This window comes from Seriola aureovittata, chromosome 12 (genome assembly GCF_021018895.1).
Source record: "Seriola aureovittata isolate HTS-2021-v1 ecotype China chromosome 12, ASM2101889v1, whole genome shotgun sequence".
NCBI lineage: Eukaryota > Metazoa > Chordata > Actinopteri > Carangiformes > Carangidae > Seriola > Seriola aureovittata.
In genome coordinates this window covers 20,280,150-20,293,082 of record NC_079375.1, presented here as the reverse complement: position 1 = coordinate 20,293,082, position 12,933 = coordinate 20,280,150, and the positions used below count along the sequence as shown (strand labels likewise).

Below are 12,933 nucleotides of genomic sequence, written 5' to 3'. Positions count from 1 at the left end.
GACGTGGTATGATTGGATGTCAGCAAGCAGCTGGCCAATCAGCTTCCACTACGGAATGCCAAGAAGCCCAAAACGGGAAAAGAGCGCAAAGGTTGAAAGCGTCGCTTGGAAACTTCTACAGCCTGACTCCCGTATGAGAAGAAAACGACCAAAAAAGTGTGACAAAGAGCAGCAAATATTCATTTCTCTTTATTTACAAGGCTCTTTGATTTGACGGCTATTAAAAATCTCTTTTCTTTTCTACTCTTCAACAATATACAGTTCATTTATTTCTGCAAAAGGATATAAACATGTTTATAAAGAATATAAGGGAGCTTCTGCATAGTTAAAACACATTCTCATCCAGAACACAGTCATTATCGTGTCATTTGTTCATGTTAAAATTACAAAGCAAAAATAATAACATTGAGAAAGGGTCAAACAACTGACATTCTCTTATAAATGTGCAATAGAAGTAGATGTAAGGATCAAGAAATAACATTTAAAAAAAAATCACATCTGTGTTTCAAAACCTAGGATTACCTTTAAGTACTCTATAAATACACATAGCATAGGAAACAAAAAGAAATTAATAAATACACAAAGGTGTGAATACACTGAGTGGATAGTGCTATTCGCTCAGCATGATAATGCATGATATCTACAATAATAGGCTCTATTCAAGTGCATACCCTGTCTTCATTTCCTGTTATTTACAGCACCATTGTGGCAAGCATGCATAAAACAAATGGGAAAACATTTAATGGGTGGTTTCTGACTCCAAATTAATTTCAAATAAATCCATCCTGAAAAGAGCAAACAAGACAGTGCATGGCAGAGAGAAATTATAGATCCTATCTGCTACGCCAGACTCTCTATCAGCTGAGTGTGCATCTCCTGGAAACTTGGCCTCTGCTTGGCGTTCCTCCTCCAGCAGCTCAGCATCAGATCAGTGTAGACTCTTTCAGGACAACATGGCGGCTTTGGCAGGTACACCTGGGAGCACGAAGCAAATTATTAATGTATGTATGTTAATATTGCTATGAGGAGTATTTTTTTATTTGAAAACATGAGATATTTCCAGCTAATTTGGAACAATGAAATACAAGGAACTATCCACAACTGAGACCACAAACAAATTGTACTCTTGAGGATTAGTAGATTAAATCTGTGTGATGCTCACCTGCTTGCCCTGGTCCCTAAAGAACTCGCCCGTGTTTTCAATGACCTGCTCATCAGAGAGCTGGGAGTAGGGTTGCTCCTTACACAGAGTCAGAATCTCCCACAGAGTCACACCGAACGCCCACACATCACTGGCCATGGTGAATTTACCCTGAGACGGCAGACAATTTAAATCCAAACACAGTCTAGCATGGACTTGGAAAACAATCTAGACATTGGATGTTGGATTATTTGGTGGCATGAGCCTGGTATCTCACTTGTCCCCAGCTCCGCACAGCACTCACCAGTAGGATGCTCTCCCAGGACATCCAGCGAATAGGCAGGATGGCCCGACCCTGGATCCTGTAGTAGTCTCCTCTGTACAGGTTTCGACTCATGCCGAAATCAGCGATCTTTATCGTGTAGTTCTTACCCACCAGGCAGTTGCGGGTGGCCAGATCACGGTGGACAAAGTTGAGAGAGGACAAGTACTTCATACCAGATGCAATCTGCACAGCCATCCCAATCAGCTTACTGTAGCTGCGAGCAGAGGACACCACAAAGAAACAGAAGTCATAACTATAGTGCACTTATCCCTGATAATCATTGTAGTTTAATATAAAGATATGAGCCCACCTGACCATACTCTTCCCCTCCTTCTCTTCTTGTTCTGCCTTGTCTTCATCAGCAGCCTCCTTGAGCCTGAGATTGCACAGGAACTGGTTCAGGTCTCCATTTTCCATGTACTCAGTGATCATGCACAGTGGGTCTGTGTCCACACACACCGCCAGCAGACGGACAATGTTGGGGTCCCTCAGACGAGACATGATTCGGATCTCCTTCAGGAAGTCATTCCTGCAGCACAGCGGGGACAAAGAAAATTACAATTCATTGTTTGGACTGACGACTGAATAAATAATGACAACCAGCTGGAGACTAATGTACATACTTGTAGAGATATTCTGCCTGTTTGATGGTTAAATCATAAAGAAAATATACACAGCACCTTTGCCTTACAATTGTTAAAAAAAAAAAATGCTACCAGTTGCTTTTACCTTGCGTTCTTGTTGGCGTCTTCCCGCAGCGTTTTAACAGCAACAAGCAGAGGTGACTCATTGTTTCCCTCTATAGACAAAACCTCGTCTAAAAAGTCCTGCATGCCCTCTGCCTCACACAAGTGCACCTGTACAAAATCACACTTTGTCAGTCCACTTGGCACCGCCTGAAACCATCTGTTTAGCTCTGTCTAATACCACTAAGTGTTGACTACTTGTCAGCATGTTCTGGAGTGACTGCATTTCACACTCTGGTGCTTTTACCACAGAGCAACATCTATCATGCGGTACTAGAAATGAGAGCTGTAAAGATACATCAGTATAACGATGGCAAAGAGAGCACAGCCCAATAAATCTAATAACCATTTCTGTGAATATTTCTAAAATGCCAAATCAATGCCAACAAACATTAGAGCGACAAAACTGAATGTACTTCTCCAAACTGGCCCTCTCCCAGTTTCTCCTTGAAGGTGAGCTTGTGTCTGGGGAACTCTTTCATGGATGAATCGGTGCCAGCAAAGAGATTCATGTTGACGGCTGTGATGGAGTAGGTGCTGCTGTCTGAAGACTCCTGCAGGCTGATGATGTCTGCCTCCGCATAGTGGGGGGCACCATCTGAACCACTGGCTGCGAGGGCTCTGCAGGAGGTGCTCGGTCCTGATGTGGAAGACACAAAATCACACGCTCCAGCTGCTATAACTCTAAAAAGCCTCCACGGCATTTATTGCGTGGTACTGTTACCATCTTACCGAGGTGCTCTGTGGACTGAGCAAACTCAGGCAGCTTCCGGATGAGGCGCGAGGGCTCCTGATAGTCAGCGCAGAGGGGGAAGATTCTCTCATAGGTGGAGTTGGAGGTAGAGCCGCCCTCGCTGGACAGAGAGGAGTGGTGGAAGGAGAAGGCCTGGGTCTGGACGGCAAGACGGGCTGTGAGTTCATCGTCCAGCATCCGACGAGATGCCTGTGGAAGTGAGTTTGTTATTTGAAATTTTCCCTCTCAAGGTGAGACCAGCCCTGGGAAACTTCTCTTTACTTGGTCAGTAGCAGGATACCACAGAGTGCTGATGGGGGTCACTGGGGGCTCATTTCAACTCATTAAACCCCTCCTATAAAAACTATAAATGCAAAATGCAATTTTAGGTCCCCCCACTGTGATAATATACCTCCCCAGCAGCCAAACCAGAGCCCTGACCAATTACTGATTTGTCTCGTCATGTGTATAATCTCCAGATTGTTCACACATCCCTCCATTAAAAAACAAAACCAAAAGAAAACTCTCTTCTCACCTTCTCAAGCATCTTTTGCCACACCTGCCGCCACAGGATGATGACTATGATAGTCAACAAGATGGCTATGATAGCCACCAAGCAGCCAATCAGGATCCTGGTATTGCTGTCATCCACTTTATGGGTGGGATCATCCCCTATTAAAGATGAGATGAGATTTGGGATTGATTTGATTTAATCCATCACAGATCACGTTCTTATTATAGCATAACCCCCGAAATAATTACATTCTCACTGAATAATCCCCGTCATGTTTCATTACAACTACAGCAAGGAGACATTTATCTGCACGATAATAAGTCATTCTTGATGCTATCACCAGGGGGCAGTGTTTAACCAAAAGAAAAAAAAAAAAACACCTTTTAAACTGAGCAATTACCTGCACTTTTGCACAGAAATAAATCATAATATGTCATAGTAAGATGTATGACACTAAGCCAATTTAGTAAGAATTATAAATGAGCAACCTTCTACAAATATAATAAAGAAAAACATTACACACTAATTATATTTGAGGCTGACTGAAGACCTATGTTTTGTTTGCCACCACATCACTTCCCAGAAGCCACATGTCAAACGTACATTTTTCTCCACTGCCTGACTGTCACTTCACCAAAATTACAGCCACTGCTTGAAGGAAAAAAAAAAAAGAAGACACAAAGGATTCAGCCTCTGACCTGGTAGTGTGTTTGTGGGGTGTCCGTGTTTGCGAGGAGTCAGAGATGTATTGTACACTGCTGAGCCTGGGAGTGGAAGAAACACAAAGCTGGATGATATACAGTGAGCTCAAACAGGAAGCAGTTATCAAATCAAAGTTTTCTAACCGGGCGCTGACTGGAGCCCACACCTGAGGCTTTATTACCTGACTGGAAGGCCACCTCACTGAACAGCAGCCAAAGGTCACTGAAGTGGAAACGGCATTTGATGGAGCTGGCTGTGCGGTCCCCGAGCGGCACGGTGACAAAACGGGCGATTTGACTCACGCGGTCGACGGCGGGCCTAAGAGTCACCGGGTCCGCCTCCCACTCCGAGCCTGACCGGAAGTAACAGGTGGCCTGTCTGAACATCCTCACCCCTCGGCTAAACATGTTATTACAGTGCACCTGTGGAGGTGACAGTGGACTATGTAAGTACAAGAAAGCGTGATCGAAGACTGAAAATCTCTACTGAGCAGTTGCTCAAAATGGCCAGAATCTGAAGAGGAAGATGATGTAAAGGCAGGTGTGGTAACCTCCATCTCTGAATCCTGGCCGTGGCACTTACCCATGAGAAATAGGCTAATTATACAGAAAATGTCATTTTCACACGGCTGTGCAATCTTGCTTCATTTTATAACTTTTATGTCCCAATAAAATGTGCAGCTGCATTAGAAGATGGGTGCTTGCCCAGCGCGGCACAGCACAGCTCAGTTCAGCATAACGTTGACTCAGCACATTTAAAGATATTCCACTATCTCCGCTGTTAAGATGAACTATACCCGGAAAGTTTTCCCTGAACTTCTTACCTTCATGGACGTGAAGTTTCGGACGTGGTCAAACTCAAAGATCATCTCCACGTAACCTTTGGGGAAGCTCTTGTTGCTCCAGCCCACATAGTCGTAGCCTGGCCACATGCCGTAGATGTGGCTGTGGAGGAAATCGTCCAGACCCCAGGTGCCATCTGTCAGCTGACCGAGGCCCTTTGTCAGTCTGGTGGAGGGATGGATGGAGGAATTAAAAAGATTTTTTAAAAAACCCCAAAAAAACAAACATTTACTTTTAGGAAGAGTGCAGAGATTTGAGAATTCATTGCTATCTTACACCGAGGAAAAAAAGAAAAGAAAAGAAAGAAATATTACTGCACTCGCAGCATAATGGTGACAGAAATAACCCCTCTATAACTGTGGTCTACATCTTTCTTTCTAGAAGCAGCATTAAAATCCAGACCTTTCAGCTGCTGCTCCGTCATACACAGAATCATTGAAGAAGACATCCAGGCCTCTGTAGATCATTTGGTGCCCATCTGGAATGCTGTAAGTCATCAGGCCATCTGAAAGGGGCAGGTAAGATTATGACCTATGACCTATGATTTACTCACTTTATACTTGTAGGATATTATGGCAATAAACAAACTGATTAGTTAACAAAGAACTGTTACTAATACAAAAAGCTGAATGTAGATTGTCAGTTATTAAAGAAACATAAACTAGACGTTGCTGGATGACGATGCTGCACTGGAGCGTATCGACTAACCCAGCCATTCACAGCCGTAGAGCTCCACTCTCATGCACACGATCATGGAGTGGTCCGTCACAGGCATGAAGCGGACGAAACGAGCGATGATGGGAGGCTCCAGGTCCTTCAGCACCACATCGTATGCGTTCCTGTTCCCCTCGATGACCTAACAGAGAGGGAGAGGCAGATTACTCCAGACTGACTGACTGAGAGAAACCTGTCAGGGATGGATACCTAACCGCGCGAGTGTATATGGCGTTAATGCTTTGAACAAAAACCTCTGCACTCTGCAGCAGGGGACTGGGGTTGCTGAATAGTAAAATTGCTATGTGTAGCATTTTATCAGCATAAATATGTGATGGTCAGATAAATTATGAAACCAACTTGGTGTCCTCTATCTCATGAATATGAGATCACATTGGTACAACTCGCAGCAAAGAAGATGATGTTTCTTGGCATTTATCCCCAGCAAGTATTCAGTATTCAGTAGCAACGCTCGACAATAAAACAGCAAAAGAACACAGGTAGTAATAGCAACATGTACTTAAAGTAAAAGTACTCTTAATTCAATGGGCCCCTGTGAGTGTCACACTATATATAGTTGGGTAATTATTACTAATGCATTAATGTATGACTAATATTATACTGTTGTACCTGGTAGTTTAATCTGTATCGATGCAGGTCACGATTCCTTTGGCCACTTGTCATTCTCCATCCACCCACCAGATTCCTTTGAGTCTTTCCCACTGATCCCTGTTTCCTGATTCCCCCGTTCGCCAGCAGAAAGCCCCGCTCCTCCCCCGCCCACTCACACACCTGCTTCCTCATTATCCCGGCCAGTATTTAAACCTGCCTGCTCACCGCCAGATGGTGTGTTGTCTTTCACGCTGAAGGCTCTCGTTCTTGTCGCCCTGCCTGTTATCTGTTCTGTACCTGCCTGACATGGAAATACTCCGGGGAAAGTGCAACAACCTTAGATACAGTACTTGAGTAAATGTACTTAGTTACATCCCACCACTGTCTTTCACTTTATTACAGTTATTATGACACGGTAAAAGTCTGTAAACTCACGTCTCAAAGATGAAAGTTAAGCTGCCATAACAGAAACGGACAAATACCTTTGTCACCTTTGTGTGGAAGTGTCAGTGTCACCTTTCATTTAAATGCACAGATTCAAAGTGGTGAACTGTTTGAAAACTAATGTATAACACAGTGATGTACAAAGTCAGCCATGTCTCAAAGGCCCATCTTTAATGGCAGTTTTTATTTCTACACCCGCACCTGATCCATTTGAGAAGACACAATGGAGCGTAGACTCAGATGTGTGAGAGCAGCGCAGGCCGCTAGAATAAGAAAGGTAGACATTACACAGTAACATGTACCCCTGCTCACCTGCCTTCCCTTCCTATCATGCCAGCCCACCCAGTTGCTGCCGTCGCGGCTGTACTTGATCATGTATCGCTGGGCAAACTCATTACCCATTCCGTCGGCATGGCGACCTTGGGTTCCCACCAGTGTGATGAAGTGCAGTGAGCGCAGGTCCACCTGGAGATACTCTTTGTGGCCGTCTGGCTCTGACATGATGTCGGGGCACCAGGCCCCGTCGCCGTCTCCGTTGTCAAAGTCAAGCCTGAAGAGGAGGAAGACACGAGAGAGGAGACGGTGATGGGAGAGGAAGTGCAAAGAGTTCAGGTAGAGCGGGAAGAGGCATGAACATAGAGAGGAAGAGAGGAGAGGAAAGAAAGTAGAAGGTAGAGAGAATATATGAGGCGAGAAAATTAGTTGGTGAACTTAATCTACTACAGTAAGTGCGGTCTTTTCTATGTTAATGAATTCATATCCGCATGAGAACATCTTCGACTATTCTATATTGCCACTGGTCATATTGTAAAAAAACAGCACTATAATTATTCTACAAGTAGCCAGTGCATCGAACTCTCACATAGGCTGAAGTAAGTGGCTGCTGGCTCCAGCTTCAAACTGGTATCTTTTCATCTCAAGAAAGAAAGAGAATAAGTGAGTTTCCCACCTAACCCCAGTTTTAACCCTAACATTTCTTTTATATTTGGAAAGAGCAACTGACAAAACGGACAAAAACAAACACCTCAAAGTCCACTTTGCTCTGTTTTCATCTGCTGATGAAGGTCGTGTGATTTGAACCAAAAGCTCCAGAACAGCTTTCACAGATGCTCTTTGAAACCCAGAGTCTAAGGGAGGCTTCTGGTGGAAAAAATCTTGTGTGCATGCAAGATGTAATGAAGCCAGGGCAGTGGTTAGTTTGGAATAAACAGAGGAAGAATTTGGCCACCAGGGCAGAGCAGAGGAGATTCAATTAAAAAGAAACAGAACTTTACAGATGATCACAGATTATCACGTTGCATGCTGTGGACGTCGCTCAATGTAAATCACGTGGAACTGAGATAACAGAAGAGAAATGCATAATCCAACATGCCTGCCAAATCTTGCAGCCGTTGACTCGGACCACTGACTGGAGGCAGAGATGTCCTCGTCCTGAATCTGCCCACCGGTCATACCAAGAGGATAGCGACACATTTCTACAAACACATGAAGCGTCACAGATCCACATGCTGCTCATATTTCGAATATGTCTCTTATGTGTTACGTGTTAAGCTGTACACTTTCACATGCCATATTCTTATTGTGTATTTTCAGGATGTGAGGAGGTGAGTGTGAAGTGGTCTGGGCCCGTCCCTTCCCCCCTGGTCCCCCTTCCTGCAGCCCTGCAAGGCCTCTAAAGCCAAACAGAGGCATCACTGTGTAGGTGCCAGTCTAAGCAAAATGAGAAGGGAGTGGCCTCAGTAGTGCCTGCTCTTCATTTTCATCCCATAATTTCTACCAGAGACACGTGAGAGAATTTTTTGACTTTCAAAGTGTCTCACATTTCTCACCTTTGTTCCCATGTAAAAAAAAAAAAAAAAAGTAAGTTTGAAAACAACAGGAACTACTTAAGTGCTGATATGATTCAGCGACTGTATCGTACAGCTGCTCACTGCACCCTCCAGTGTATTACTGTTTATTCTCACCATCACTACCTGGTAATTAAGGGACGTCTGTGTTTTAGTCCCACTGAACTCCTTGACATGTGCTTTGAGAGTGCAGCAGAACAAATAAGCCTTTTACTGTGAAAATATTCTATGTGGAAAAGTCAAATGAGTGCGTGTGTGTGCGTGTGTGTGTGTATGAGAGAGAGAGTGAGAGAGAGAGAGAGAGAGTTACCTACAACTAGCCTAAATGTTTTTTTTCTGCGAATGCCCCCTGCTTGTGAAAGGTCTGCCTGTTCTGAGGATATTTGCTGTCTGACCATTAGGTAAACCGCGTACACGCACCCTCATAAGCGCACACACACAAAAACACACACGTTACATTCTTGCATTTTAAGCCCACCCACCTAAAATTGCTTTCCTTCTCCATCTTGTCAACATGCCTATCCCTCAGGAATATAAAGAAGTTATTTTAAGCTTGAATATGACATATCCACATGGACTGGCTCATCCCTCAGGGTCTGATCACACACTATGAACTAAACTCAACTCGTTCTATCGTGGATTGCTCAACTGCACGTGCAATGAGCAGGGTGGACCAGCGGTTCAAGAAACATCTGAGGTGTGATCCCTACAACAACCGAAGTGTCCCACCAAACGCCCACCTGCTCTGAGAAAAAAGGGACATGTATGTAAAAGACAAATATCTACCTGGGTTGACTTGAGCTCTTGCAGTGGCGGCCAGCAGGATAAAGAAGACATGATGTATGATCAGTTTAATCTCCATGACCTTCATCTCTTCTCAAGGAGCTGCACACCTAAACATTTCAGGATGGTTGTAGATCAGTGAGCGAGATGAGCAGTAAAGCTGAGCGTAAACATCAAAGTAATCCAAAGTAAGATGTTATTTAAGTTTTCATATATCATAACAAATTTTCCACAGCAAACCCGTATTTTATATTTATATTTAGGACTTTACTTGTCACAAACACAATTGATATGTGAACTGAAACGAAGAGTAGCGTATTCTTAAGGGTGTGCTCAAAGACTTGAGCACATTATGATTATAAAATAACAATAATACGATTAAGAGTAAAGATAAGAATTCGAAAAACAAAATAAGAAAGATAAAAATTCAAAGATCAAAAATTATGTTTACTATAACAGCTACATTTAAGTAATAACAGGCTGTTAACAATGATTCAATGAAGCTGAATATCCCCAAAACTCTGCTGGGATCTGCACAGGTAAGAGCACATACACAGTCCCCCTTGTAACCCAGAGTCCTGCTCTCTCCCACCACAGTACCTGCAGTATGAGCTCTTATTTTATTTACCTTGTAGAAGCACTGTGAAGGTCTCAGTGACTTGCACCTTGAACTCACTTAACTTAGTCCACTGCTCAGAAAGTGCACTTACTCCCATTCACGTGGCGCGGTCACCAAAAGATTGGTTGTACAGTGTGGGTCTGTGCCGGTGTGATGCGTACTTACTGAGAGCGCATTGCAATTAGTTTTTTTTTCATACAAACACAGAAGGAAATGGAGGAACATTATCCACTAAATTTAACATACTGGATCACACCATAGTGAAAAGTTGTGCCTGAAATGCATCGATGATCACTGACTAACTTTCTGGTGTAACAGCTACTTTAGTGGTAATATAATACAAGTAAAGCTACACTATCTTACCCCTCTTATCCTCTGTATAGACAGATGTATCCCTTATACTTATTGTGGTGTTATTAAACTTGTGTGATGTATGTCCTTGTGTGATGTCACTCTCTATACTGAACTGAGCCGACACGAACTTCCTTCGGAGTCAACGTGGACACTGGGGTAAATATTCACATATGAGAAAAATATGGAGTTGACTTACTTTCACAAGTTCCTCTCTCGTTATTATGAAACCATCTGTCTCAGGGAATATTCCACATCTACTGTGAGTTGATGCATTCAGCACTGCAAGTTGCTGACCTCTTCCTCTGAAGGACTTTCTGGGAATGGAAAAAAGAGAGCGAGAGACACAGAGAGAGGGAGAGAGAGGGAGAGAGGGAGAGGAAACGAAGGCTGATGTAACTGGCTGGAGGAAAGAAGGAGAGAAAATAACACACTTGGGATGTTGAGATGAAGCCAGAATCCCAGAATTCCACCTGATCCACAAATGGTTTCAATTATGTCCCGCAAAGGCAGTTGAGAGCAGCGGTTATCTGGCAACGTCCACCAAGAGCTGCTGACAAAAACAGAGTGGAGTTCATTTTCCTGCAGAGGAGAACCTGCTAATTACTGAAGGAGACATGATGTTTTAGAAAAAAAAACTATCACTGGATACAAACAAGATGAGTCATGCCTGGCATTAAATGTAAAATGAACACAGTGGGTAAAAGCAAAAGGCAGAAGCTTGCTTTGATTATGAGAAATCAAGTGTGAATCAAATTTTTTTTCATACCATGGAAAAGCACATAATATGTATTTTAAATGAAGCCTAGATGTCTCTTAACTATAAGCTTAAAATACAAAGATTTATACGGACACTCATAGATCATGTTATGTTTTCAGTACCACGTCCTCAGTTACGTTTGAATTAAACACACAGAACTTAACACTGAAGATGTTTGACAGTTGCTTTAAACTGCTGCAGCAGCAACACACATTTCCAGTAATGGCTTCCTCCAGGATGTTATGTATGAAAACAAAGGCTGATGTAAATGTAGTGGCTGGAGGAAAGAAACGGAAAAAAAAGAAAAATAAGACGATTAAAGACTTTCAGTGCGACTGTATATTCAAGACCACACACACATTAGTTTTTATACTGTTTGATACCACAATACTTTGAAGGGTCTTTACGTCTGTGATGTGTTCTGTGATTCCCAAGTGATAACGATGAAAGAAACAGGACCCTGTATTTATATATATACATATATATATATTAATTCTTGTATTTAAAAGAATAATTTGACATTTTGGGAAATATACTAAGTTTCTTTCTTGCCAAGAGTTGGATGAGAAGGTCAACATCATGTCTGTATGCTAAATATAAACCTTAGTCAGTACAAAGACAGAAATTAGCCAGGCAAGATATTTTCTTTCTACTACTGAAAGCTTAGTGTAAAGATGGTTAGCTTACATAGCTTACTTAGCATAGATAGCTGCTAAGTTAAGCTAACCAGCTAGCTGCTGGGTGTACTGTAGGTTCATGTTTAGTGCACATGGGTGGTAGGTGGATGTTGTGAGCCTTTGGTTACAGGCTCCAACTAAATATTTACCGCACATACATGGGAGTGGTGTATTTCCCAAAATATCAGAATATTCCTATAATCACATTCTAAGAAATTGTTCTGCCATCATGAAATATGACTGTCTCTCATTATTAAAGCAGACCATGATGGAGTATCACTTATTCCTCAGGAAGAGAGCGAGAGAGATTAAAAGATTCATGACTCATCATAAAAGCTGCAGCCTGCGTTCAGGTACTCATGGATATATAATGAACAGAGACAGAAGCTGGTGGCTCACAGGCTCTCTCACATCTGTAGCAGAGCTCGAATACCATCCAAACAGGTGGTGAGTCTAACTGGAAAAATGACAGATGTCATAATGTAGCCTACGGGGAAATCAAGTTAACGCTAAGAGTTTATGCTAGAAGCTCTTTGAAGCCAAGGCACAGCAGCGCTTTGAGCCAAATGCTAATGTAATCATGCTAACATGCTCACAATGACAACATTAATAGTTGTTCCCCGTGACCACCAAAATCTAATCAATTCTTCCTCGAGTCCCAGTGAATATTTGTGCCAAATGTGAGGAGATTCCTTTGAAGAGTTCCCGAGATATCGCATTCACAAGGCCAAAATCATGTTTTGTGAGGCCACACTGACCTTTGACCTTTGACCACCGAAATCTCATCAGTTTGTCATTGAGTCCAAATGAATGTTTGTGCCAAATTTGAAGAAATGTCCTCAAGGCGTTACTGAGATATCGCAGACAGACAACCCAAAAACATAAAGCCTCTGGTCCTGGTGCAGAGGCATAAAAAACAACAACAACAACAACAAAAGTAAGTGTGACATTTGCGTACCCTACTAAATTAGCACTTAGCAACCCCCCCTTAGATAGATATCACAGCTTGCAAATGCTATTTCTATTCTTAATTTAGGAATTTTAACCCACTCTGTAGTAATTTCGGTTGTCTTGCGCAGACAGCATGTTTAAGATAATGTGGATTTTGAGGTTTGCCTTGGAT

The 12,933-nt window shown here is 42.7% G+C and overlaps 1 protein-coding gene across 1 annotated transcript; it reads right to left on the bottom strand.

Moving 5' to 3' along the window:
- Positions 1 to 173: 173 nt before the first annotated feature.
- On the bottom strand, positions 174 to 10,709 carry LOC130179346 (discoidin domain-containing receptor 2-like). The gene is made up of 17 exons (XM_056392255.1): positions 10,573 to 10,709; positions 9,407 to 9,513; positions 8,146 to 8,248; positions 7,086 to 7,323; positions 5,712 to 5,859; positions 5,406 to 5,508; positions 4,985 to 5,168; positions 4,343 to 4,583; positions 4,158 to 4,223; positions 3,481 to 3,617; positions 2,945 to 3,155; positions 2,629 to 2,852; positions 2,196 to 2,323; positions 1,777 to 1,995; positions 1,446 to 1,680; positions 1,163 to 1,312; positions 174 to 975 (listed from the first exon to the last, which is right to left on the bottom strand). The coding sequence occupies exons 2-17, from the start codon at positions 9,489 to 9,491 to the stop codon at positions 841 to 843; spliced, it is 2,607 nt and encodes an 868-aa protein (XP_056248230.1). The 5' UTR covers positions 9,492 to 9,513; positions 10,573 to 10,709; the 3' UTR covers positions 174 to 840.
- Positions 10,710 to 12,933: the final 2,224 nt, after the last annotated feature.

Bases quoted from the DNA above. Each gene is read 5' to 3' on its own strand.
- LOC130179346 (XM_056392255.1), bottom strand. From the start codon at position 9,491: ATGAAGGTCATGGAGATTAAACTGATCATACATCATGTCTTCTTTATC. The intron at 1,681-1,776 runs GTGGGCTCATAT...CTCTGCTCGCAG, and splicing joins GAGGGGAAGAGTATGGTCAG to CTACAGTAAGCTGATTGGGA. The intron at 976-1,162 runs GTGAGCATCACA...TCGTGCTCCCAG, and splicing joins TTAGGGACCAGGGCAAGCAG to GTGTACCTGCCAAAGCCGCC.